Source organism: Mus caroli, unplaced genomic scaffold, assembly GCF_978045245.1.
Source record: "Mus caroli unplaced genomic scaffold, Mus_caroli_1 scaffold_18, whole genome shotgun sequence".
Classification (NCBI taxonomy): Eukaryota; Metazoa; Chordata; class Mammalia; order Rodentia; family Muridae; genus Mus; species Mus caroli.
In genome coordinates this window covers 60,833,128-60,860,585 of record NW_028227273.1, presented here as the reverse complement: position 1 = coordinate 60,860,585, position 27,458 = coordinate 60,833,128, and the positions used below count along the sequence as shown (strand labels likewise).

The following is a 27,458-nucleotide window of genomic DNA, read 5'->3' as shown; positions in this document are numbered from 1 at the left end:
CATCCCCTGCCTTTTTTTCCCCTAAAATACCAAGTCATCTTCTAGTATTTTGTAATTTTTCTTCACTTATGTATGATTTTATCCTTAGAGGTGTTCCTCCTAACCAACCTTAATTCTGCGCCCACTCTTCAGCTACTCAACTCCTTCCCAGACTGATTAAGAGCAAAATGAAAATATGAAGTTCAAAGAAAGCATAGTAAGAGGACACCTCTGTGCACTGGCAGCAAGAATTTATCACCACCACCACCACCACCACCACCACCACCACCACCATTGTTGTTTGTTTTTTTCCAGACAGGATTTCTCTATGTATCTCTGGCTGTCCTGGAACTCATTATCTTTACCCCTGAGTGCTGAGGTAAAGATGTGTGCCACCATCTCCTGGCCTCCAGCCTTTTTTTTTTTCCCTTAAAAAACAAAACAAAACAAAACAAAAAACAAACAAAACAAAGTAACCCAGTCTGGCCTGGAACTCATTATCTTTCTGTCTTTGCCTTTGGTGATTACATTCTCATTTTGACAATCTCTTCTTGAATCTCTTGTGCTTGCAGGGTACGCATGGTAGCGCATACATTTAGTCTCAAACCTCAGGAGCCAGAGTTTGAGGTTAACTTGGTCTATATAGCATGTTCCATACTAGCCAGGGATAGATAGCAGAAACCTTGTCTCAAACAACAACAACAACAACAACAACAACAAACAAACAAAACCCACAAAACTCTTTGTGTTTGAAGCTCATGATTTCCTAGATTATATCCCGTGTTTACTCTTCTCTTGGACCACATGTCCTTGATTTTCAGGAATTATTTGTATATTCTAGATGTATTTGTTGATTGTAGACATCTCAGTCTTTTACCTTAATCCTCACTAGGTCAATGGTATATTATTGCACAGTAATTCTTCATTCTTTTTGAGGCAGGGTTTCTCTATGTAACAGCTCTGGCTGTCTTGGAATTCAGATTTGTAGACCAAGATAGCTTCAAACTCACAGAGATCCACCTGCATCTGCCTCCCAAGTGCTGGGATTAAAGGTATACACCACCATGCCTGGCATAATTCTTCATTTTTATGTTTACTTATCCTCTTCTCCCCTCCCCCTCTTTTTCCTCAGAATCTCAGGCTTCCAAAGATTTTTGGCTAACACACATTGGTTAAAGCTCAAACTCTTAACTGTGGCACTATTAGAAGATGGGTGGCCTTGCTGGAATAGGTGGGTCTTGTTGGAGGAAGTGTGTCACTGGGCAGGCAGGCTTTGGGGGCTCCTGGTGTTAGAGCTCTGTTCAGTGCCAAAGAGAAGACCCTCCTCCTTGCTGCCTGCAGAAGAAAATCTCCTCTGGCTGCCTTCAGATAAAGATGTAGAACTCTCAGCTCCTTCAGGACTATGTCTGCCTGCATGCTGCCATGGTTCCCACCATGATGATATTGGACGGAACCTCTAAAACTGCAAGCCAGCCACAAATAAATGTGTTCCTTTATAAGAGTTGCCTTTGTCATGGTGTGTCTTCACAGCAATGGAACCCTGACTAAGACAGAAGTCCTCATCTGACAGATTGTTCTGTGTTCATTCTGGAGACAACGTGAGACCCTCAACTCATGACATGTCTGAGTGCTCCTGAGCCTGACCCGAGATAGCTCTGCTACCCATAGTGTTCATAGGACTCTCCCCATCTTGTTATTTGCTTTTTTACATAACATTCAACAAAATCACCTCTAAAACTTATTTCTAACCTGCTTCTCCCTTTTACAAGGGCCCTCGATGGCTCCTCGGTACCCCATTGACCAATTCCAACTTCTCCTGTGTAACAATGAATATCAGAGTCTCTGGTCACCTCTTTAATTCAGACACCTAAGAAGCCCACTCTGGTCTTCAAGACAACATCAATGAAGTCTAAAGTTTTAGCCTTAGCCTTAGCTTTAGCTTTCAGGACCTCGTCAACACCCTGAGTATTAAGGTTGCAGTGTCCCTCTGTGGTGATGACAGCATCTGTGAAACTGTACACCAGGTTGCAGGCCTTGTAGAAGCATCACCCATCAACACTGAGGTAGTACAGGAAGTCCATATACAGAAAGAACTGGTGCTGTTGAAGGAGATGAGCTCCAAGATGGCAGCAATGTATTTGCTGTCAGACCTGCAGGGCAGGGCAGACAGAAAGCAGAGTCTTAGGACATAAGAAAACCTAGAAGACCCTCAGCAGACCCAGAACTAAGACCCTTCTCCCCCCAAAAAAAAGTTCCCTACAAGTGTACTTCTCTTTGCCTCTCACTGCTTATGAGCCTTCATGTCCTGATGTAACAGGTTATAGTAGTAAACTGCCATGTGCTGGTAAAGTTTTCTGAATGACTGGCTCTGGAAGCAATGTGGCTTCTCCATTTTAGACATAAGCATGTTTGTTGTATCACAGTGTCCTCCAAGACCCCTTTGTCTAGGGATGGACTGGGCTCCAGCCTTGTGACAAAGAAGAAGGTAAAAAGAACAGCCTAAAGGAAAACTACCATGCCTTTGAGAATTTGTTTGGTGGTTCTAGCAGGGGACTTCCACTATTTATATACCCTTGACTCAAGAGTGGACCTGTATCTATCTGGAAGTATTGACTCAACTGGGTATGTAGCTTTGGGGGAGGGGAAGTAATGGAGAAAAGCAACCCCTGCCTAACCAGCCAGGTTAGCCAAATCAGCACACACTTCACAGCCAGATTGCCCTCACAGCTTACTCTGTGTCCTTGAGAACATCTGGAAGGCAAATCATTCTCAGGACAAACTGGGCACCTTCCCATCCCTTAAGATTCACCAAGCCTGCATACCCGGGGTCCCTCAGGGTAGAAGGAGAAAACCAATTCCCATGCCTCTAACAGCCACACATTCATTCCGGCATGTAAGCGCAAGCACACAAGCACACTTGCTTTACCATCTCAACTTTCTTGCTAGCTCCTCTCTTTCTTACCTCTCCTCCTAGAATCTGTAAATGTCTGTGGTGGAAACTAAAATTGGAAGTTCAACCTAAAAGTAAGTTTTCCCACCCAGAACCCTCTTTATTGATCAAGGTCTCCAGCTCCCTATTTTTGTGGGGTTTTGTCCAGTCCTGTTCCTGCAGAGGAATGGAAATACCTGATCTGATACTCTGCTATCTTTTGCTTGCTAAACGCTAAATAAATTCACTTATATAAAAACCAAAAACACAGCTGTGGTAGAGCACTCTCCACAGGGAGCACCCAGAATTCCAAGGCAGATACTGGAAGCATTTTCAGCTTTTTCACTCCACATCTGTTCCAGCTGTTCTTCCTTAGCTTTCTGAAATATGCCTCATTTCCCCACAAACCTTGGATCTTCTCCTCTCTAGCTCCTCTTGCATCCGGTATCTACCTGAGTGTCCATCCTCCAGAGTTGGTTGTCCATAATCAGCTGTGACTACTGCAACACTGCCAGTCCAAACACTCTGGCTCCTCTCACTGTCGTTCAATGTCAGTTAAAACCTACCACTTTGAGAGAGGCATCTCTGCTTCCTCTGGCCAGTCTTTCATTCTCCAACTTTCTCTCTTGGATCATGGTTCAGGTTCTCAGGCAAAGGTAGTCACTCACTCCTGACAGTTGCTGTGGAAGCTGAAGACACATTTCTGCAGACTGTCCACAGTCATAAGGTTCATATGTTCAAACAGGGCCAGAGAGAAGCGCTGCTCTAAAAGGTCAGGCACTGCCACTTGTTCTAGCCAGAGAAGAAAACAAGGTTGTGCCTTGGCTCTGAGTCTCTGACCACCCTAGATATCAGAACAGATCCCTGACCCAGAACCAGACTCCTGGTCTTCTGTACAGGTACCTGACTCCACAGCAGGGAGCAAAAGGTATGCCTATAAGAGATAAAGATGTAAGTAAGGAGTCAGGAGCCTTGAGTTCAAGTTTACATCCTGTCAACAGCAGCCAGGTTCTATGTCCCACTCATCCAGAGTTTAGCATTATGTTGACCTGATTTGTTGTCTATCAAATAACTCTTGAATACCTACACTACTCCTCATATTCTCTACTGTTGGTGAATTTGGAGAAGTTCCCTGAGACCTCTCTGGCCCTCAGTTTCACTACCCACAAGGTAATAGTTATAAGGTAGACCTACCTCAGAAGAGGCAGAAAATTATATCTGACAACTGGCATATTGTTTATGGTATAAAGTAGATGCCGAGTAATTGTTAACTATCATCCTATTCTCATTAATGTAGTGGTGAGTGACTATATAAATCACCTCAGTTGTTCTTATAATGCCTTCATTGCTAGCCTTTGCAGATGGAGCTGTCTCGCCATGCTGTGAACTTGAACTGAACTATGGGGCCTTACTTGCTCTGACCTGATGAGTGGTGTAAACATTCTGGTATGCTAATTCTGAAGCTAAGCTTGGAGAGAGTGGCAGTGCCTGACCTTCGAGAGCAGCGCTTCTCTCTGGCCCTGTTTGAACATATGAACCTCATGACTGTGGGCAGTCTGCAGAAATGTTCTGAGGCTTCCCTCTCAGAGCCCTCGACTTCTTACCAGAAAACCTGACTCCCAACAAGGAATGGAGGAGACAAATGAAGGGTCGAGCTGGCCCAACAAAGATGCAAGTTGCTTTTCTAGTTGTTTTGTTTTTCCTCAACTTTTCTTTTTCTACTGTTGGATGCAGAGCTCAAGAATTTGTGCATGCTAAGCAAGCCCTCTAGCACTGAGCAACACCCACGACCTTGATTTGCAACAAGATATTGTTATATAGGCCAGACTGGCCTGGAAATCACACATCTGGCTCAGTCACCCAAGTTCTGAGATTACAAGTGTGTCTCATCACATTGTCCAACGTACAGTCAGTAAGTTTAAATGTTGTGATAATTAGAGCGGAATATTATCAAATGGTCAACACTGATGTAGGCTTTGAATGAGATGCTCAGTATATTTCAGGGATCTGAAGAAGTGTTCCCCAGTTGGTGGTGATGTTTGGGGAGGCTTAGAAGGTTTGGTCGTGTTGGCGAAGGTATGTCACAGGGAGTGGGCTTTGAGAGTTTAAAAGCCATTTTGTGTTTGCTCTCGTCCTCATATATGTGGCTCAAAATGTTATCCATCAGCTTCTGCTCCAGCCTGTGTCTAGTGCCTGCTGTCATGTTTTCCTGTCACAATGGACCCACAGCCTTCTGTAACTATAAACCAAATAAACTCTTTCTTTCACAAGTGGCCTCAGTCATGATTTTTTTTATTATAGCAATAAAAAATTACTAATACAAATAGCTTTCCAGGACTACTGTGTAGCAGAGCAGAAAATGTTCTTTGCTGAATGTCTTAGTTAGGGTTTTCATTAATAATAGACAACATGACTGAGGTAACTCTTATAAAGGAACATATTTAATCGGGGTTGGCTTATAGTTCCTACCATTATCATCATGGCAGAAAGCCTGGCAGCCTGAAGGCAGACATGGTGTTGGAGAAGGAGTGAGAGCTGTACATCTTAAAGGCAGCCAGGAAGACACTGTCCTCAGCAGGCAGATTGAAGGATACTCTCTTTGGCCCTGGGCAGAGCTTGAGCACTAGGAGTCTTCAAAGCCTACCTACACAGTGACACACTTCCTCCAACAAAGCCACACCTACTCCAACAAGGCCACACCTCCTAAAAGTGCCATTTACCAAGAGTCAAGCATTCAAATACATGAGTCTATTGGGGCCATATCTATTCAAACTACCACAATGAGCTCCTTGGTATGCTAGGATCATGATTCCATGACATCGTTTTGATCATCTTCTAAGAGCAGAGAATTATTCCCATTTTATAGATGAGGAAACTGAGCCTTTGTAGTAAAACTCTTGACTCCCAAGGCATCCATCAGTCCCAAGTGTAAAAACTACATCTGTCTGCAGCACATCCCTTCCTACAAGGGCCTGGAGATTGGCTCAGTCAGTGGCTAAAGACCTTGCTGTGCAAATTTAGAAATAAAGTCCAGATCCCTAACACCTACATAAATGCCAAACTGGAGTGATAGTCTCCTGTTCTTCCTCCTCCTCCTGCTCCTGCCTCTTCTTTGTCCTCATTTGTAATGCCAGTGTAAGACAGAGACAGAGGATTTCCACAGCAAGATACCTAGCAAGTCTATCTGAATCTGTGAGCTCTGGATTTGCCTGAGATCCTATTTCACCACACAAGATGGAAAGCAATGGAGGAAGACACCTGACATCAAATTCAGGCTTCCATAATCTGCTCACATCCACCCATGTTCATGTTTCCACATACATGATCACTCAAAGACACACACACACACACACAGAGCAAATAAACAGGAAAGATTATTGGGGAGGTGCCCCTATCCCTATCCCCATTTTCTAGACAGGATCTTACCACAGCTGTCCTCAAACTCAGGAGTGCTTGAGCCTCTTGAGTGCTATGATCACAGGCCTTCACTACCACACTTGGCCTTCTCAACATTCTATCTACGGCAGAAGACTTCCTCCTTCAGCTCTCACTCTTGTCTAATGTCATCTTTCATGGTACTCATCCTCACCTGGAAGTCTGACCGCAAGAAACCTCAGAGGTAGCCAACATTTCTTTCCATCTTCCTCATGTCTCCTAGTCCAGCTAGTCCAATTTCTGGTCTTAGAAGGCCGTGGAGGCTTCAGCATCTTGGAGTACATGGTCCCTAGATTCTCTTCTCCCCTTGTTGGGGCAGATCCACCTTCCAGAGAAGAGCCAGATTCTGCAAGATTCCTAGACCATAGTAGATGGTGAGAAATAGCAGGAGGAAAGAGGAAACAGAGAGGTGCAGTCACTTGCTTAAGTCACACAGAGAAGTAATTACATGCCAGCACAGCTGAAAGTAAAATGTTTTAGGTGCTTTTCAAGTATTTAGGAGACAAGAAGAGAAGGAGGAGGAGGAGGAGGAGGAAGAGGAGGAGGAGGAAGAGGAGAAGGAGAAGAAGGAGGAGGAGGAGGAGAAGGAGAAGGAAGAGGAGGAGGAGAAGGAGAAGAGGAGGAGGAGAAGAAAGAAGAGGAAGAGGAAGGAGGGGGAGGATGAAACACACTGGTGGTGGTGGAGGCAAAGGCAGGCAGATCCTGTGACTTTCAGGACAGCCCGGTCTACAGAGCAAGTTTCAGGACAGCCAGGGTTACACAAAGAAACCCTGACTTAAAGAACCAATATATTTATAATTTAATTTAGGGTATTTAGGATGGCTTACAGTTTCAGAGATTCAGTCTGTAGTGGTTTGTATAGGCTTGGTCCAGGGAGTGGCACTATTAGAGGGTGTGGCCTTGTTGGAGTAGGTGTGTCACTGTGGGTGTGGGCTTTAATACCTTCATCCTAGCTGCCTAGAAGCTAGTATTCTGATAACAGCCTTCAAATAAAGCTGTAGAACTCCCAACTCCTCCTGTACCATGCCTGCCTGGATGCTGCTATGTTCTTACCTTGATGATAATGGATTATGAACCTGTAAGCCAGCCCCAATTAAATGCTGTCCTTTATTAGACTTTCTTTGATCATGGTGTCTGTTCACAGCCCTAAGACATAGTCCATTACCATCTCAGAACACACACACAATTTAGGAGTAAAAAAGAAGACTTTTGTAGCCATGAGAAGATCATTGTTTCAAGACAAGCCTGGACTACATTTACATACAAAGCAAAATTTCATTAAAAAACAAAAACAAGGGGCTGGCAAGATGGCTCAGCAGGTAAGAGCACTGACTGATCTTTTTTTTTTTTTAACTTTCTTACTTTTTCCCTTTTTGATTTATTAATTTATTCTATGTAAGTACACTGTAGCTGTCTTCAGACGCACCAGAAGAGGGAGTTAGCTCTTATTACAGATGGTTGTGAGCCACCATGTGATTGCTGAGATTTGAACTCAGGACCTTCGGAAGAGCAGTCGGTGCTCTTAACCGCTGAGTCATCTCTCCAGCCCCTGACTGATCTTCTAAAGGTCCTGAGTTCAAATCCCAGCAACCACATGGTGGCTCACAGTCACCTGTAATGAGATCTGATGCCCTCTTCTGGTGTGTCCAAAGACAGCAACAGTGTACTTATAAAAATAAAAAAATAAATCTTTGGACCAGAGCTAGCAGGGACTGGGTGAGCGGGGTTGACCGGAGCAAGTGAGCAGGGCTGATGGGAGCAAGCAGAGGTCCTAAAAATTCAATTCCCAACAACTACAAGGACTCCCCCACGTTCTGACTCAGGAGAGGTGACACACCAAATCACTCGCAAGAAACGGTCTTGATGCAAACCACTAGAGGACTTTTATTCCAAGAGCACTCTGGGGCCCACAGTCATACACCTTGCAGGGGTAGAGGACCATGTGGACACTGAGTAGCTGGGTAAGGGGATATTTAAAGGAAGAAACCACAACCCAAGGGGTTAGGGAGGGCATTATTGGAAAATACCGAGAATAACAGTGAAAAATCACAAGTGGGTACTAAAAATCACAAGTGGAGACTCCCTGCTTCTCAAGATTGTTCTCAAGATTTTAATCTAACTTTTGTGGTCTGCTAGTCCCTGGAACAGGGTCACTGAACCGGCTTGTGTAATTACCTGTTCTGTGGTCAGCCAGTTCTCAGAACAGGCTGCTTCAGGGACCAACTATTTTTCTTTCTTGGCTCCAACATGGTCTAGGGGGCCAAACTTAAAATTTCTACCTTACACATGAAGGCTCACAACCATCTGTATAGCTACAGTGTAGTCACACACATTAAATCAATCAATCAATCAATCAATCTTAAAAACAAACAAAACTTCAACAACAACAAAACCCCAAGAACAAAAAAAAGTAAGCCTGCATAGTGTGACACTCCTTTAATCCCTGCACTCATGAGGCAGAGGCAGGCAGATGTCTGTGAGTTTGTGGCTGGCATGGTCTATACAGTGAGTTCTGGTCAGGCAGAACTACACAGCGAGACTCTATATGACCCCAGATGAAACACCTGAAAGGATGTGGGGGCCACAGCAGCTTGGGCTCTGGCTGAACCCCTAGCTGGGCTGCGAAGGGCCCAGTGAGCTCTTCTGGAAAGTACAAGAACAAAAGAGATTTATTTTCCTTTGTAAAAAATGAGAGGGTGAGTGACATTGGGGGTCCAAGAATGAATGTGACTCGCTGATTCTTTTTATCCTTTCTAGTTTTTGGACTTCTCTTTCTTCTCCTTTCTTTCTCTCTTCTCTTCATTACCCCCCAACCCCAGATGACAAAACTCAGTTGGAATACCACCAAACACGCCAGGCCATGGAGAGAATGAAAGCTCTTTAAGATGTGTAGCCCTCATGTTATAAGAAGTTCCCCATTTCCTGACGGTATCAACCTGTTACCTCTCTGTTGCAGAAAATCTTCTCCCAAATATGCCCCAGCAATGAAAACACAACACAGTTAATATGATTACATGCTGTGTGCCTAGATTGGGCAGACCTACTGCTACACTACCATCTTCCACCTTTATGAGACCCCTTAGAACTTACGGTTTCTCCAGGCCATGTGCTTCTGCTCCACTTTTCTTCTTCCTCCTCCTCTGCATCCTCTCCCTCTTCCATTTCTCCTTCCTTACCCCCCTCTCTCTCACTTTCTGCTCCACCTTTTATCTGTCCAATCATCAGCTCTCCTTTACTTTACAAATTAAGGTGGGAAGCAGGTTTACAGGAAATCACCTGAGAGCTGACTCATTCCTTGTTCACAACCACTCACAGGAGAACAGAATTAACAGCAAATATAATTATCCGCAGGGCTATCCACAACACCTCTTCCATTGAGGGGTTGCAATAGTGGTGGATCATTTTGTCAATTTAGATGGACTGAGGCACTTAGTGATTTAATCAGGTGCATCTATATGTGGTCATGTCAAGAGCTTTGTGGCCCTCAGTGGTAGAGCCCATGTCTGGCATTCAAGAGGTCCTGGATTCCTTCCTTGGTACTGTAAAAGGAGATGATAACCTTGGTTAACATGAATGGGGATCACCCTTTAGTTGAAAGGCCACGAGAGCAGACTTTTTCAGTGAAGACAAAATTCTGCTCTGTGTCTATAGCCTCAGCATATGTGAGTTTCTGCTTGGATCCAGAGGCTCTACAGGGTTTGAACTTGTCAGTCAAATAACCACATGGATCAAGAAGGCAGGCATGGTACACATGTGTAATCCCCTCATCTGAGAGGCTGAGGCATAAGGAGTATAAGTTTAAAGTGAACCTGGGCTATATACCTCAAGTTAAATATGAAACATATCTTCAGATAAATATATATGTAGATAGAATGCAATTTAGTCAAAAATCTGCGGCTTAACAAAACACCCTGGATAAACAGTTCATAGGAGGAACTTATTTTGGCTCTTGGTTTTAGGTCACAGTCAGCTGATCCCCTTGGTGTAGGCCTGAGGTAAAACAGAGGATCATGGTGGGAAGCCCAAGGAGTCAAGTTGCTCAGCTCATGGTGGCTGGGAAGTAAATAGATAAATGTTCATGTTTGGTTGCTTAGGAAGGGGCTAGAGTTCCAATACTTGCTTCAAGGGCACATCTTTCAGGACTTTACTTCCACTCAGCAGCCCACCAATCGCTGTTTCCATCACCTCTAAGCAGCATCCGAGGACCATATCTTCAACACACAAGCTTTGGTATTTAACATCAAACCCCAAACTAAAAATTAAGTCATTTTATCCAGCTATACCCTTCTAGATGTACTCGAAGAGAGTAAATGCCACCACGTAACTAAGGTTCCTGCACACACATTTACTGCAGCATTGAGCATCCAAGTGATGGAGCCACCCAAGGAGCCTAGCAGTGGAGGAACAAATGGATAGAATATATGTGGTATTTATGAAAGTGAAGTATTATTCATCCACAAAGAATGTTGTTTGCAAAAAAAAAAAAAATGCATGAAACTGGAGATCATCATGTTAGGGAAATGAGCCAGGCTCAAAACAACAGATATTACATGTTTGCTTTTATATGATGAGCCTACGTAGGCAAAATGAAAGTAGAAGGATGTTTATTAAGGCAGAAGGATTTTTAAAAAGCCAATCAGAGTGAACATAATCAAAGTTATTTCACAGGAATTTAAAAAGAAATCAGTTTTGGTTTGCTATCATGACTTTTCCTAGCTTATTCTGATTGAAGAGCAAAGGATTTATTCAAAAGTGACGTTGTGACACTATTTGTATGTCGAAAAAAACAGGAAGAGCCCGCTGAGCACAAGAGGCTGTGAATGGGGCTGGAGAGTTGGTGAATAAGGGCGCTTGACAAACACCTAGGACTGGAGTTCAGATTCCAACACTCACGTTAGAGATCTCCTGCACATTTCTGAATCACTATCTATGAGGACGGCTCAAATAAGAGGATCGCTGTGGCTAGCTGGCTTCCATTATTAGCCAAGGAAACCTGAGCCCCAGGTAAAGTGATGAGTGAAACAAACAAACAAACCCTGCCTCAATGGAAAAGCGAGTGGACGTCTGACGTTTTCCGGCCTCAGTGAGCACTCGCGCACACACGGATTCATCCACGTAGACACATAAAATTAACAAATCTTTCAGAAGCCCTGGACCTGTGTGTGTGTAGACGGGGAGAATTCTCACTATATAGCACTGGCTGACTCGAAACTTAATAACGTAGACAAAGCTAACGTGGAACTGGTATTAAAAAAGGTGCACCACCACTCCCGGGCTGGAAGGTGTTCTGAAATGTGATAACCCTCCAGGATGAAATCAAATTTATTTCAGAGAAAAGGTATGAGCCTGGACCGGGCAGTTGTTGCAATCTGTACTTACAGATCCATTTCAGTGGTAAGCGTTGCTGGACCTGATAACTCAGTTCTAAGGAGTTGGGTCCGGAATAATTCACCAACCAGGGTGACTGTTACTCCCCTGAGCTATCCAATAAGAAGCACGGATAGTGGAGGGTGGCTCCCTTGCCGCCATATTTGAGTTCCGGGTAGCTGGAGGGAGGAGAGTTGTGCTTGAGCTTCCCGGGTGCCTGTTCTGCCGACTGCCGCTCAGTAGGGAGAACGCCTGGATGCATCAGAAGCAGGAAATGGTGAGTGTGCCCTGGACTCTTGGAAGGTGGGTGGAGGGTTCTGACACTGCCGCGGCTTTGCTGCAAGGTGGCGCCGGCTCCCCGACGTGTGCAGCAATTTGAGATGGACTTTGGCAGTGCCGTCAACGCGGGTGCATTTGAGTTGTATGCTCTGCTAGCAGAGTCTGGCTTCCAGTCCCGTCCTGTCCCTTCCCTGTGGAGCTGCTTCGTCCCTAGTTTCTAGTCCTCCCATGACGAGCCTGCGCCGCGAACCTGAGCCTCCGCTGACATTGCAGCTGCCAAGTTGGTGACGCCGCGTCCAGACTGCGGTGAAGGCACGTGGGTGGTGTGCACTGTTTTGCACTTTTTCCTTGTTCCCTGCTTTAGTTTTACACTACGGTCACCCTGAAGAGAGGTTCGTTCTTGTTCTCTCTCTCTCTCTCTCTCTCTCTCTCTCTCTCTCTCTCTCTCTCTCTCTCTCTCTCTCTCTCTCAGCTTCTTTTTTAAAGTACTAGGGATGGAACCTCAGGTCTCATGCTAGGCGAACCTGTAGACCTGTATCTCCATCCCTCATCCTGAGTTCACAGCTGGATTTGTTAGCTGCGATAGGCAAAATTTCCTAATTTGGAGAAGGGAGAGACATTTAAGTTTACCTAAAAATTTAATTTGTATGTACTGATCAATTAAGCTGATCGTTTCTGAAGTAAAGGTTAGATTTTGGAGAGCTTTTCCAAAGGAAAGTCTCGATAGCAGTGAAAAAGCCCAGGGCAGGGAGGGATTGTGTTGTTCTCCTGTCCGTTTATACGGGATTTCACTGTGTAGCGTTGGCTGGTCTGGAAAGAGTTATGTAGACCAAGCTAGTCTGGAACTCTAGATCCTCCACACTGCTACATGTGTTTCTGCTCATATGGGAGGGTATTCTGGGACTTGGAAGCCCAGGAACCATACATACAGCTCTGAAGGGAAAAGGTGTCCCAATGAGGGCATCCTCAATCACGGGAGCCCAGGAACCACTCAGCTCTGAGAGGAAGCCTCCTCTGCAGTTCCCAGAGGAGGGTATCCCCAGCTGAGCTGAGGAGTTCAGGAGCTGACAGGCTTCAGCCCTGCCCTTTCTCTTCTCTTCTTTGTTTCTTTTCTTCTTAGCTTCTTCTGATGAGAGCCACTCCAGGCAGTAGATCTTATAAAGGAGACTTATTGGAGAGACAAATGGAGAGGAATGGCTGCCCTCGGCTCCCAGAGCTGACTGACATCGGAGAATTGGGCAAAGGGCAGGACTTGGATAGAATTTCTTAGAGGGTGGAGCTTTTCAGGACAGAAATTTCCAGATTGAGGTGTGGTGTGAGTTCAAGTCCTGAGCTTGGGATTTCCTATTAAGGGATTGGTGGGTTTTTTCACCCTTTCCCCTGCAATGGGCCCATGGGTTAAGATGGGAAGGCCTTCCTGGCTTCAGGTTGCCTGGGCTGATGGGCCATCTTTGTGGAGCTGCTCCAAGAGGCTGGAGAGGAGGTGCTGCCACTGTGGACAGCTCCTGTGACAGCTCCAGGCTGAGAAGTTGTGGTGCGGCCATAGAGCCTCTATTTTGACAACTCCTGTGCTGGCCTCTTAACTGCAGCCTTAGGCAAGGTGGGAAAGAGGGGACTACACTGGGATTATAGGTGATTTCCGTACCCTCCCCCCACCCACTGTGTATAATTTTTTTGTTGTTTAGCTAGCCTTAGGGTACTTCTTCAAATTTAGAATGCATGGGAGAGATTTCTTCAATCCCATCCGAGTTTGAGACCGCTCTATCTCAGAGTTCAGTCCCCTAGGGCTATACAATGAGACCCTGTTACATATAACCAAAACAAACAAACAAACAACAACAAAAGCCAAACAGAACTCTTATCAGGATTATAGTTCCTGGGAAAATTTTTAATATTTTCACTTCCTTTCTAATTCAGGTAGTTGTTAGTTTTTCTAGAGAGTGTAATTTCTTTGTTGTTATTTTTTAGATTAAAAACATTTTTATGTATATAAATATGTTTGAATGTATGCTGCCTGTGTGGGGGTACCTGCTGAGAGCAGAAATGGGTGTGGATCCTTGGAACTGGAGTTATAGGCAGTTGTGGATAATGGGAACTGAACTTGGGTCCTCTGGAAGGACAGTATGTGCTCATAACTGCTAAGTCATCTTTCCAACCCTGGACAGTGTGAGTTTTGACCATTGAGAAAAATCTGGGTTGGTCAGTCTGAGAGAGAAAGACATCTTTGTTTTTTTTACCTGTTATTTCTTGTAGATGTGTTTAGATTGTTATTTTCTTGGTTTTATTTGGTATGTCATCTGTGCCTAGAAAATTGTCTATCTCTTATGTATTTCCAGGTTTTTGCAAATAGTTTTCAGAGATATTCTTCTGCGTTTTATTGGAACCTTTAGTAACCTCAAGTCATCTATCTTTTTATTAGTTTATACCCTTTCTTTTCGTTGATATTGCTAGGTGCTTGCAAATCATTTCTTTTTTCTTTTTCTATAAAGCAGCTGTCTGGTTTGCTATATTCTTTGCGTGACCATTTTATACTTTCTTTCCTGATTTTTTTGTTTTTGTTTTTTTCGAGACAGGGTTTCTCTGTATAGCCCTGGCTATCCTGGAACTCACTCTGTAGACCAGGCTGGCCTCGAACTCAGAAATCCACCTGCCTCTGCCTCCCAAGTGCTAGGATTAAAGGTGTGCGCCACCACCACCTGGCTCTTTCCTGATCTTTATTATTTCTTTTTGTTGTATGACTTTGGCTTTGGCTTATTCTCATTTTTCTAAGGCCATGTGCTTGCATCATTATGTTATTAAAACTCTCTTTCTCACAGTTATGACCTTTCTTCCTATATTGTAATAGGTATATATCCCAAAGATCACAGCAATTTTTGTGTTTATATTTATTCTAAGAATTTAAAATTTTACTTTTTTTTTAGTGACTTACTGGATATTCAAGATGTTGTTCATTTTCCATTTATTGATTTTTCTTAAGTTTTTCTTTATATTTTTAGTGTAACTTCTTTGATTTATTTAATAAGATATAATACATTATTTCTTTTTTTTGGGTATTCTAAAATGTGGTCTACTTTAGCGTGGGTTCTATGGACTTCTGAGAAGACTGTATTCTGTATCTCTTAGATGGTATGTTTTAGCTGTTGTTATATCCATTTAATCTGGGGTGTAGGTTAACTGCTATGTATATTTGTAAATTTTTAGTTGGATGCTCTAAGGATGAGAATAGACTCCTGAATTTTCTTCTTACTACTGTATGAAGACATAGCTGACCTAGATCCATTAGTATTTTTGAAATTGAAAGTTTATCAACAATTGTGTGTGTGTACATGTACATACGTACGTATGTATATCAGGTGTGTCTGGTGCCCTCAGAAGCCAGAGATGCCGTTGGATCTTCTGAAACTGAAGAACATACAGATGGTGGTTAGTTACCATGTGGGATGTGAGGTACTACAGCTAGATCCTCAGCAAGCAAGTGCTTTTAACACATGAACCATTTCTCCGGATCTTGGATCTACTTTCTTTTTCTCTCTTTTTTTTTTTTTTATTTTAAAGGGATTTATTTATTTATTATATGTAAGAACATTGTAGCTGTTTTCAGAAACACCAGAAGAGGACATCAGATCTCATTATGGATGGTCGTGAGCCACCATGTGGTGGCTGGGATTTGAACTCAGGACCTCGGGAAGAGCAGTCAGTGCTCTTAACTGCTGAGCCATCTCTCCAGCCCCTACATCTTTCTTTCTTTTCTTTTATCTTTTTTTATTAGATATTTTCTTTATTTACATTTCAAATGCTATCATGAAAGTTCCCTATACCCTTCCCCCGCCCTGCTCCCCTACCCACCCACTCCCACTTCTTGGCCCCAGCGTTCCCCTGTACTGGGGCATATAAAGTTTGCAAGACCAAGGGGCTTCTCTTCCAATGATGGCTGACTAGGCCATCTTCTGCTACATATGCAGCTAGAGACACAAGCTCTCGGGGTACTGGTTAGTTCGTATTGTTGTTCCACCTATAGGGTTGCAGACCCCTTCAGATCCTTGGGTGCTTTCTCTAGCTACTCCATTGGGGGCCCTGTGTTCCAGCCTATAGATGACTGTGAGCATCCAGTTCTGTATTTGCCAGGTACTGGCATAGCCTCGTATAAGACAGCTATATCAGGGTCCATTCAGCAAAATCTTGCTGGCATATGCAATAGTGTCTGTGTTTGATGGCTGATTATGGGATGGATCCCCAGGTAGGGTAGTCTCTGGGTGGTCCATCCTTTTGTCTTAGCTCCAAACTTTGTCTCTGTAACTCCTTTCATGGGTATTTTGTTCTCTATTCTAAGGAGGAATGAAGTATCCACACTTTGGTCTTTGTTCTTGATTTTCTTTTGTTTTGCAAATTGTATCTTGGGTATTCTAAGTTTCTAAGTCCCCTATCAGATTTAGGATTGGTAAAAAATCCTTTCCCAATCTGTTGGTGGCCTTTTTGTCTTATTGACAATATCTTTTGCCTTACAGAAGCTTTGCAATTTTGTGAGGTCCCATTTGTCAATTCTTGATATTACAGCACAAGCCATTGCTGTTCTGTTCAGGAATTTTTCCCCTATACCCATATCTTCGAGGCTTTCCCCTACTTTCTCCTCTATTAATTTCAGTGTCTTTGGTTTTATGTGGAGGTCTTTGATCCACTTAGACTTGAGCTTTGTACAAGGAGATAAGAATGGATCAATTCTCATTCTTCTACATCATGATAACCGCCAGTAGTGCCAGCACCATTTGTTGAAAATGCTGTCTTTTTTCCACTGGATGGTTTTAGCTCCCTTGTTAAAGATCAAGTGACCATAGGTGTGTGGATTCATTTCTGGGTCTTCAGTTTACCTGTCTGTCATTGTACCAGTACCATGCAGTTTTTATCACAATTGCTGTATAGTACAGCTTAATGTCAGGCATGGTGATTCCCCTAGAGGTTCTTTTATTGTTGAGAATAGTTTTTGCTATCCTAGGCAATTTGCAAATTGCCCTTTCTAGCTCAGTGAAGAACTGAGTTGGAATTTTGATGGGGATTGCATTGAATTTGTAGATTGCTTTCAGCAAGATAGCCATTTTTACTATATTAATCCTGCCAATCCATGAGCATGGGAGATCTTTCTATCTTCTGAGATCTTCAATTTCTTTCTTCAGAGACTTGAAGTTCTTATCATACAGATCTTTCACTTCTTTAGTTAGAGTCACACCAAGGTATTTTATATTATTTGTGACTATTGTGAAGGGTGCTGTTTCCCTAATTTCTTGCTCTTCCCATTTATCCTTTGTGTAGAGAAAGGCCATTGATTTGTTTGAGTTAATTTTATATCCAGCTACAGCACTGAAGCTGTTATCAGGTTTAGGAGTTCTCTGGTGGAATTTTTGGGGTCACTTATATATACTTCATATCATCTGCAAAAAGTGATATTTTGACTTCTTCCTTTCCAACTTGTATCCCCTTGATCTCCTTTTGTTGTTGAATTGCTCTGGCTAGGACTTCACGTACTATATTGAAATGGTAGGGAGAAAGTGGACAGCCTTGTCTAGTCCCTGATTTTAGTGGGATTGCTTCAAGTTTCTCTCCATTTAGTTTGATGTTGGCTACTGGTTTGCTGTATATTGCTTTTATTATGTTTAGGTATGGGCCTTGAATTCCTGATCTTTCCAAGACTTTTATCAATGAAGGGGTGTTGGATTTTGTCAAATGCTTTCTTAGCACAGGATCTACTTTCTAATCCAATTAGCCAGTCTGCATGTGTTTATTAGAGAAGTGAGTCACATTTAAGGTCATTACTGAGAGGTTTACTAACTCCTGTCTTTTTTTTTTTTTTTTTTTTTTTTTTTTTTTTCGAAACAGGGATGTGCAACTTTGACTGTCCTAGAATTTGGTCTGCAGACCAGGCTGGCTTTGAACATACAGACCGACCTCTGCCTCCTGTATGCTGGGCTTAAAGGCATGTGCCACCACTACCCGGCAAGTCCTGTGACTTTTATTGGTTATTTTTCTGTTTGGTTGGATTATTGTTTGTTTGTTTGTTTTTCTCTATTGGCCTTGAAGGTTTGCCTCTTAGTTTTCCCCTCCTCTTCTCCAGTGTTTCACTACATAGGTCTGGCTGTCCAGACCTCAGAACTCAGTATGTCCTCAAATTCACAGAGACCTTCCTTCCTGTGCTTTCCAAGTGCTGGCATTAAAGGCATGCACTACTATGCCTGGCTTAATTTTTTTTTAAATAAGCTTTATTATAAAAAACAATAAGTAAATAAATAAAATACATGCAAACAAATTAAAATATCACATGCCAAAATTAACCAGACCCACAGTCATACAACTTAATGAACATATGTACAGTTAGGATCGGCATTTGGATGGAAGTTGTGGGACTTCACATTACAATGTACATTTTCATATGCACTCATTCACCACCAAACCCAAAAGTCCATGGCAGAATCAGAATTAATTAGAAACACATTTAGGGCCGGGCAGTGGTGGCGCACACCTTCAATCCCAGCACTTGAGAGGCAGAGGCAGGTGGATTTCTGAGTTTGAGGCCAGCCTGGTCTACAGAGTGAGTTCCAGGATAGCCAGGGCTACACAGAGAAACCCTGTCTCGAAAAACCAAAAGAAATAAAAAGAAAGACACTTAGGGTTTTGTCGTCATGCACACCTGTCTAGTGCCTGCACTCAGACCTTCCTCATTCCATTCACTTGGCCTTTCTTGTTCTCTTTTCTGTGTGTTATGCCGTACCCATGGGAACATTTGTTTACACAGAAACATGTTACTGGCTGCTCCAGTGTGGCCCCTCAGCATGTACTTTCCTGGGTGGGGGTTTGCCTTTCTTGGTGAGTCAGTGTCTTCCTCTTAAAGCTTATACTATTACTTCATTACTTTGGGTTTTTGACATCTGAACTGTGTGTTCCGGAGTTGCTCTGTTTGGAGTTTTAAGTACCTTTGTGTTTGGATGTGTCTTGATTTGAAATAGTTTCTGCTCTAATTTCATTGACTAGATTCACTTGGCCTTTATTTTTTAATCTCCTCTCTTCCCCCTACCTCATGGAATTTTAGTGTTGAGCCATTTCTTCAGCTCCCCACGCCTTTGCTTTTGTTTGGTTTTTTAATTTAGGTTTTGACCCCTTGTCCAGTCCCAGGGCTCTTGGTTGTTGTGGTGATGTTAAGTTTTTGGTTTGTCTACTGATCATTTGTTTGTAGTGTTTTATTGATTGCAAGCTCCATCTAGTATTTCTTCTGCTGATCTAGAGTGTTGTGTAGGCTGTCTGTTGTGTTCTTTGATTCATTGAGTTTTTCATTTTATGTTATTTCTTCTTCACAAAAATATTAAATATCTGAACCTTGCAAGGAGTAAAAGTGAAAGGATAAGTTCCAAGTGACTTAAACCAGAGAGCAAATAGCCACAGCTGTACCTTTACCCTGGAAAAGATGTTCAAGAGAAGAAGAGCAAGTATCAGAGAGGAGATGAAATTTTAATTATTTGTGCTATAAAAGCTGGGTATTTATGAAAAGAATAGTGACTGTTACTGATTGTCAGTGTAATAATCAGCCTAACATGAAGCAACCGGAGTCATTGAAAGTAAGAGAGTGAACATAGCAGACAAAGGCATAGCATGATTTTTCAGAATAGGACTCCAGCATGAACTCACTAATGGAGTTTATCAAATGAAAAAACTTCTGCTTAGCAATGGAAATGAATGAAGAGACAATTTGTAGAGTAGGAACAAACAGGCTATGTGACATCTGACAGGCAGTAATATCTTGATTATTCACTTAAAGAACTTAGTGGAGGAAGTATGCAACTGAACTCTGCATAAACAGGTAAATGAAATAAATACACTTTTCAATTTCAGTAACCAATAAAAGTATGAAAATCTAGTCAGGATCTTTAATTATTGTGAAAATCCTAAAACCACATTGAGAATTAGCCTCAACCTTTTCATGGTATAGGTCATCAAGGAAACAGATGTAAACACATATTTTAAAAAAATTTTTACACATGGCTGATGTAATGTGAATTCATCTAGCAATATGGAATTTCATCAAAGAAGTAAAATTATAGTTAGCTGATGATCTAGCTATATGATTAGGAAATATAAAGGAAATGTTCACATGGGCATACAATAAAAATATCTTCATATCCAAATTTATGACCTCAGAGTTTAGAATAGCCAAGACAAAAAAAAAAAAAAAAAAAAGCCAAATACTACTCAGAAAATAATTTACTTGGATTTTTTTTTTAATTGTGTTCTAAGTTCTTTTCACATACCACCATTACTCTCACTTCTTTCCCTTCTGAAACATTTATTCCTAAAAGGCCCCTCTCTTTGTGCCCTACTGAATTTAAGTAGCATTGCTTGAATGAACCTGGGTATATTTTTATATTTTGTTTTTGAGATAGGCTCTCACTGTATAGCTCTAGTAGGCCTGGAACTTGAGAGTTTTGCCTGCCTTTGCTTCCATCTTTTGGGATTAAATGTGTATGCCACCCTACCCAGCTGTTGGTCAGCTGTTGATTTGTTTTTACTGGTGTGTAGGGAACCATAGCTCTGGACAAAATGATTCCTTCCTGTTAGTGTTAGCAGCCACTAACAGTCAGTATCCTCAGAAAGGGGAATCACCGCAGGAAGGGGTGATGGGCACTATCCTGTGCCCGTTACCACAGCCTCTGTGAATTAAGGTATATTGCCTATATTATGTCCAGAAGACCACATTTCACACCTCTCCTCGATGACCCATTTAGGCCTAAGCACTCACCAATCACTTGATCTCAGAACATTGACGAGTTCTGTAGTCTCTGCATTAACTATTAACTACTGCAAATACATGTCCCCTCACCAAGACTGAAAGCAGTGCATATCTGTGGACATGCTTATAAATATTTAGAGAACCGTTTTGAAAGCATGTCGGTTTAGAAAAACAAAACTAATTAGTACCCCCTTTGGGCCTGTCACCTCCCTAAGCAATGGTTTAGAGTAACAGCCACGTGTTCGTTCCTGTGGAGAATCCCTGAAATCCAATCAGAAAGCAGTAGTTTCCGTTGCTGTGATAAAACACCATTATCCAAAGCAACATGGGGAGGCGATGGTTTATTTTTCTCACACTTCCAGTTGGTCATTGAGGGAAGTCAGGGCAACAGCCTGGAGGCGTGAACTGAAGCAGAGGCTGTGGAGGAATGCTCCTTACTGCTTTGTTCTCTGGCTTGCTTATCCTGCTTTCTTATACCGTCCTGGACCACCTGCCTACAGTAGCACTACCCGTGCTGAGCTGGGCCCTCCCACATCAATCATCATTCAATCATCATACAGGGTTGCCCACAGGCCAGTCTGGTAGAGGCATTTTCTCGTTTGAATTCCCCTCATCCCAAATGACCCTGTAGCTTTTATGAAGTCAATATAAAACTAGCAAGCACCTCAGTTACCGTGTTACCACTGCACTTTTGGCACATGTTGCCTGGCAGGTTGGTATTATATTGATGTGATTTCTCCCTCAGCATAGAGGAAGCTTCTATCTATTTCAGCTTGATTTTTTTTCCCCCAGTCTTGGTTTTTGACTCTTACATTGCTTCCCCACTACTGCAGAATAGCAGAGTAGCCATATCATACAACAGCCTAACCGGATATCAGTGAGTGAAGTGATACATTATGATGTATATGCTTATTAATTTGCATATATAAATGTGTTATACACGAACACACATATAAATACTATGGTGAATTGTACTATAAAGAAGAAAGGTGCTGGGCCTGGGGAGATAGCTCAAAGGTTAAGAGCGCCTCTTCTAGAGGACTTAAGCTTGGTTTCCAGAACACATGCCCTGTAGCTCACAGCCTTCTGTAACTCCAGCTCAGGGAAGGACACACGTGTAGAATACTAACACATACATACCTCACTAAGGAAATGTATCATGTTATTTTTAGTGAAATGTGTTGAACCCCAGCATCATCTTTATAACTATGCTAGAATAAGGAAGGATAAGAAGTGTATATTATACACACTGCATGTGGAAAACACACTGAAAAGTAGAAGGGAAAAGGTGGAAGTAGAGGGGGCCAGGCAGACGTACAGAGACTATTTGAAGAGTAAAGCATAGCGTAAACTATGCACGAGACTGTAGATCTCTTGTATTTCCCACTATTCTTCCTGTAAATGTATGTGGATTCTTTCAGGAGCCAGTGACCTTTGAGGATGTGGCTGTGAACTTCACTCTAGGAGAGTGGACTATGTTGGATTCCAGTCAAAAGAAGCTCTACAGAGACGTGATGAAGGAGACCTTTTTGAACCTGATCTCTATAGGTAACAACAAAACTGCTAAGATTCCTTTACTTTGATGGCAACAGTTGTTTCTTACTCATCTGTGTGGTTGCAGGATTTTAAAAAGCGAAAGAACAATGTTGTCGAATGTTACATGCTTGGTCATATTATAACAGGAAAATGTGATTTTGAATAAGCTTTGAATAATTTCTTTGGGTTTGCTTTTAGGGAAAACAGAAGAAGAAGAGACTGAAGAAGAGTACCAAAATCCTAAGGGAAGCCTGAGGTAAATTACCCTCTGGAAAAGATTTGGACCAAGTACTTGGTGGTGATAGGAAATCTGAGCATCTTTGGTAAATACATTGAGCTTGAGCACTTAGAACAATTGAGAGAGCCTAGCAGCATAAAGCTGTATAACATTTTCCTGTGATTCATTTTACAACTTCCCTTTGCACAACATTTCAAAATATTAATCATGTTATACTTAGGCTTGAATACTTAGGGTGTGTGTCAAATAAAGTGAATTTGGGACTTAGATTGAGACTCAACTGTGCTAAATCACTTAAACAGTTATTCATTTATTTCAAATTCCATAATGAAAGCTATATTGCATTATAAATGTTCAATTGTTATCTGTGGCTTGGTAGCATATATAATTAATGTTTGCGAAATGCCTGAAAGTATTATAGAACTTATTTGATAGTACACCATCCTCAGGATCTCTAGTTAGATGTTCAGGCATTTAACGTGAATAATGATTCTCTTTTTTACACATTTATTTGTGTCCGTGTGCATTGGTACATGAATGTACATAGTGGTACAGTTGTGGAGGTCAGAGCATAACCCTCTGGAGTGGGTTCTCACCGTCCATGCAGATCTTAGGAACCACCTGTTCTCAGACTTCCCAGCACGCCCCTTTATCTACTGGGCCATCTTACCTCCCCAAAGTTTATACAGTCTTATGAAAATTAAGTCAATACTCTTATTTCTTAACTTGGGGAAAGAGTCTTTCTGTATGGTACAGTTGGGCCTCAAACAGGCATTTACTTCTCCTGCCTCTTACTACCTCTTCAATAACACAATCATGAGCCACAGCACACAGCCTGCAGTACTTCCTTTGACTAACCAAAAAACTATAGTATTACTCTTTTCATTTTTTGCAGAACCCTGATGGTTGAGAGACTCTGTAAATATGATTATGGTAATCCATATGGAGAAACTCACCAACAGAGTCCAGAGCATGTTGTGAATGAAAAAATGCCTCCAGCCATAACTGAATGTGAAAGAGACATCTGTACGCATTTACCCTCAGACATGCGCTTTAAAGGTCAAACTGGAGAGAAATCATGCCAGTATCAGGAACATACAGAGAAGGCTTTGAAACATAAGAACTGTTGGAAGGACTTCACTTATTCTGAGTTGCTTTGGATGCATAAAAGCCCTCCCATGAGACAGAAGCCCTATGAAAATAAGCAAGGTACTGAAGCCTCTAGGAGTTTCACTACCGATCATGATTATGAGGGAACTTACACTGAAGAGAAATCTTATATTTGTAAACAGTGTGGGAAAGCATGGAGTGATTCCTGTAGCCTTCTCTGGCATGAAAGAAGTCACGTTCAAGAGAAACGTCACACATGTAAGCAATGTGGGAAAGCATTTAGTCGTCCCTCACAGCTTCACAAACATGAAAGGATTCACACTGGTGAGAAACCTTATGTGTGTACACATTGTGGGAAAGCCTTCATTGATCGCAGAACCTGTCACAACCATGAAAGGACTCACACTGGAGTGAAACCCTTTGCCTGTAAGCAATGTGGGAAAGCATTTCTTCGTTCCTGCCAACTTCTCATCCACGAAAGAATCCATACAGGAGAGCGACCTTTTGTATGTAAGCATTGCGGGAAAGCTTTCACCTACTCCAGTGCTTGCTATTATCATGAAAGAATCCACACTGGAGAGAAACCCTGTGTCTGCAAGCAGTGTGGGAAAGCATTCAAATGTTCTGCGTACCTTCACATACATGAACGATCTCACAGTGGAGAAAAACCCTATGTGTGTAAGCATTGTGGCAAAGCCTTTGCTTATGCCACTGGGTGTCACAAACATGAGAGAATTCACACAGGAGAGAAACCGTATATGTGTGTGCAGTGTGGGAAACTATTCACTTTCCCCAGATCCCTTCACATACACGAGCGATCTCATAGCGGAGAAAAGCCTTATGTGTGTAAGCAGTGTGGGAAAGCCTTCACTCAGGGAACTTCTTTGCGAAGACATGAACGAATTCACACTGGAGAAAAACCTTATGTATGTAAGCAGTGTGGGAAAGCCTTCATCCAACGTGATGATTGCTACAGTCATGAACGAACTCACACAGGAGAGAAACCATTCATGTGTGTTCAATGTGGGAAAACATTCACTTTTTCCAAATCTCTTCAAATACATGAAAAAAATCACACTGGAGAGAAACCCTATATATGTAAGCAGTGTGGGAAAGCCTTCACCTGTTCCACATACCTTCTCAGACATGAACGAACTCACAGTGAGAGGAAGCTCAGTGGGTAATATTTCTCGCACTGTAAATCATGGTAATGTCTGATGTCAACTTTTATTTTGAGGTATGAAGGAAAATGGAGAGCCACTGTAAGATTATGAGAAGTGCAGAAGGATAATTTGGGTCTCCATGCTTTCTGTAAGATGGCAACCTGTACACCAGGTTCTGCTGCCGCGTGTCTGTTGTTCCAGTAATGAAAAAGTAAAAGTTATGCAGTTACAATATTCAGCGAAGCCTGTGCTGTTTACTGGGTTTGAACACAGCTTGGGAGGTTTATCCACCAATCTCAACTAAATGAAATTGTCTGTAAATATAAAAAAGTTGCATTTTTACCAATAAGATAAAATTTATGACAGTATCTCATGTGGTTGAGTCCTATGAAAGAAATATGAAGATATTGAAGGTTAATTTGTGTTGACTATTTCTGAAAATAAACTGTGAAAGTGATACAGTAAGTTCTGAGTATTTTTTAAAAACTTGATTATTTAAATAAAGTGTGTTTTATTTTGCTGAGTTTATAAGGTCAGCGTCTCACAACAGAACATATGTCTACCAAAGTAACTCACCAAAAAAACCTAAAACATTTGTCTAATTCACAATACTGCCTGTGCTTTCACAGAAATTTCCTCTATGACATGAAATTAGTAATAAACATTTGGAAAAATTAAACTGTAATAAATTCCTTGTGTGAAAAGTTGGCTGGCATAGTCTGCCTGTGTAGAAATCTTACATGTCCCTAAGCCAGGCCCAGTATACAGCTTAGTGCCATTTGCTATCACTCTGTCCTATGCTGGGATTGATTTTACTTATCAATTGAACAAGCATTCTGAAACTCAATGAGCAAAGCATTTGATTTTGTGTATGGGTGTATTGTCCACAGGTGTGTCTATGTACCGTGTTTGTGTGGGGTGTCTGAGGATTCCAGAAGAACATGTTGGGTTCCTTTAGAACTAGGGTTGTAGATGGTTATGAGCTGTCATATAGGTGCAGGGAATCTTATTTAACCCCAGTTTTCAGCCAGGGTCTTTGATGATTGAGCCATTGCTCCAGTCCCAAGCATTGTATTTTCAAATGTTTTGTTGCTCCCTTTGAGGAGGAAGTACTGGAAGTTGAAGTTGTTAAATGTGCTTGAAGTAAGACAAGTTAATAACAGCATGAGCATTATTGTTATAGCTAGCCTATTCTCAAACAACGCATCCTAACTTTTCATCATCATTCTTATTTTACTTTTGAAAATATGGTTGGCAAGTAACTTTGGCATGATTTTGTTCATCAGTGATCCCCTGTTTTGCATAGAATGCTGAAGCAGAATAGCTTGAGCCCACAGTTGAAGACCAACAAGACACCAAAAGACCATCTACAGGAAATGTATAAAGAAACTATCTGTACTGAGGTACTGTAAGTCTAAGGTCAATAATCTTTCATGTCACTGGAAATGCAGAAGCGCATTCATGTCAGTTGCTTAGAATCTCTATCTCCTCCATGACTGTTTAGTGACAAGTATGTTTGTGTTTCTCACAGCACCAGTGTTTGAATATTGCTGGAGAGATGGCTTAGCAAAGGGCCAGAGACAAGTTCCCAACTCCCTATCAGTCTATTCACAACTGCATGTAACTGCAGTGTTGTATATATGGCACCCCTTTCTTACCTCCTTGGGCATCTACATTAATTGCACATATCCAGATTCACATAATCTAAAATATGTGTGTGTGTATATATATATACATAATGCATATGATATATAATATAGTTTATAATATAAAATATATATTTACTTGTATATTTATATGTATAGTGAAGCATGCATTAGATGGTACTTTTCAAACATCCTGCACATGCCAGCATAGTACATGAGGAACACTCAGAATTAAGCATGCAAAACTGAAGGATTCTTTGCACTGACTATACTGTTACCAGAAGACTAATTGTGGCAATGCTGGTTTTGACAATTTGGTTAAAAAAGAAAATTGAGGATGGTGAGCAAACACTGAACAAATATTTGTGAGATAAAAATAAAGCTACTGCTGAAAGTAAGGTTCATTATCCATCCATCCATCCATCCATCCATCCATCCATCTAGAATTGATTTATTGGTCTTTTTCTAAACGTAGTTTCTCTGTGTAGCCCTACCTTGGAACTCACTCTATAGACCAGGCTGGCTTCAAACTCAGGGATCCATCTGCCTCTGCCCCCACCCCCCAAGTGCTGGGTTTAAAGGTGTGTGTCACCAACCCCTAGCTCAAAGTCGGTTTTATAACATTTCTCCAGTGTAGATGACCTTGCCTTGAATACCCACTACAAACAAAAAGATCAAAAGAAAGGTTATTGAAATGAGTGTGTAGATAGATGATTTACTCAGCAAGTCAGCTTCATTTGCACTTCATTGGTCCCTTATCACATAATTTCTCCTTTTGCTTATGAAAGGATACATATATCTCAAAAGGCAGTGGCAAGTAGAATCCTGAAATGTCTCATTTCTCCTCATTTCAGGAGGTTGCTCAGAATTCTGTACGTCTTTTGAAGCTGTATTATACTAAGTACAATACATCTGGTGAAGTAATTACTAAATGGATCTGGATCTAAGAAAGATTTGACTACCGTGATTGTAGTCATTCTTTGAGATTGGTCAGAGGAAGGAGCTTCAT

The 27,458-nt window shown here is 41.9% G+C and overlaps 1 protein-coding gene and 1 long non-coding RNA gene across 2 annotated transcripts; one reads left to right on the top strand and one right to left on the bottom strand.

Annotated features, from left to right (window-relative positions):
* Window positions 1-1,906: 1,906 nt before the first annotated feature.
* On the bottom strand, window positions 1,907-11,775 carry LOC110284021 (uncharacterized). The gene is made up of 3 exons (XR_015045982.1): window positions 11,723-11,775; window positions 6,498-6,700; window positions 1,907-2,129 (listed from the first exon to the last, which is right to left on the bottom strand). It is a non-coding gene; the product is annotated as an uncharacterized LOC110284021 (long non-coding RNA).
* A 103-nt stretch (window positions 11,776-11,878) lies between these two features.
* LOC110312368 (uncharacterized) lies at window positions 11,879-26,156 on the top strand. Its single transcript, XM_021185916.3, has 4 exons — window positions 11,879-11,987; window positions 22,178-22,304; window positions 22,491-22,548; window positions 23,426-26,156. The coding sequence occupies exons 1-4, from the start codon at window positions 11,967-11,969 to the stop codon at window positions 24,822-24,824; spliced, it is 1,605 nt and encodes a 534-aa protein (XP_021041575.2). The 5' UTR covers window positions 11,879-11,966; the 3' UTR covers window positions 24,825-26,156.
* The last annotated feature ends 1,302 nt before the right edge of the window (window positions 26,157-27,458 follow it).

Coding starts and splice junctions, on each gene's coding strand:
- LOC110312368 (XM_021185916.3), top strand. CDS start 11,967: ATGCATCAGAAGCAGGAAATG. Junction 11,988..22,177: donor TGCATCAGAAGCAGGAAATG/GTGAGTGTGCCC, acceptor GGATTCTTTCAG/GAGCCAGTGACCTTTGAGGA. Junction 22,305..22,490: donor TTTGAACCTGATCTCTATAG/GTAACAACAAAA, acceptor GTTTGCTTTTAG/GGAAAACAGAAGAAGAAGAG.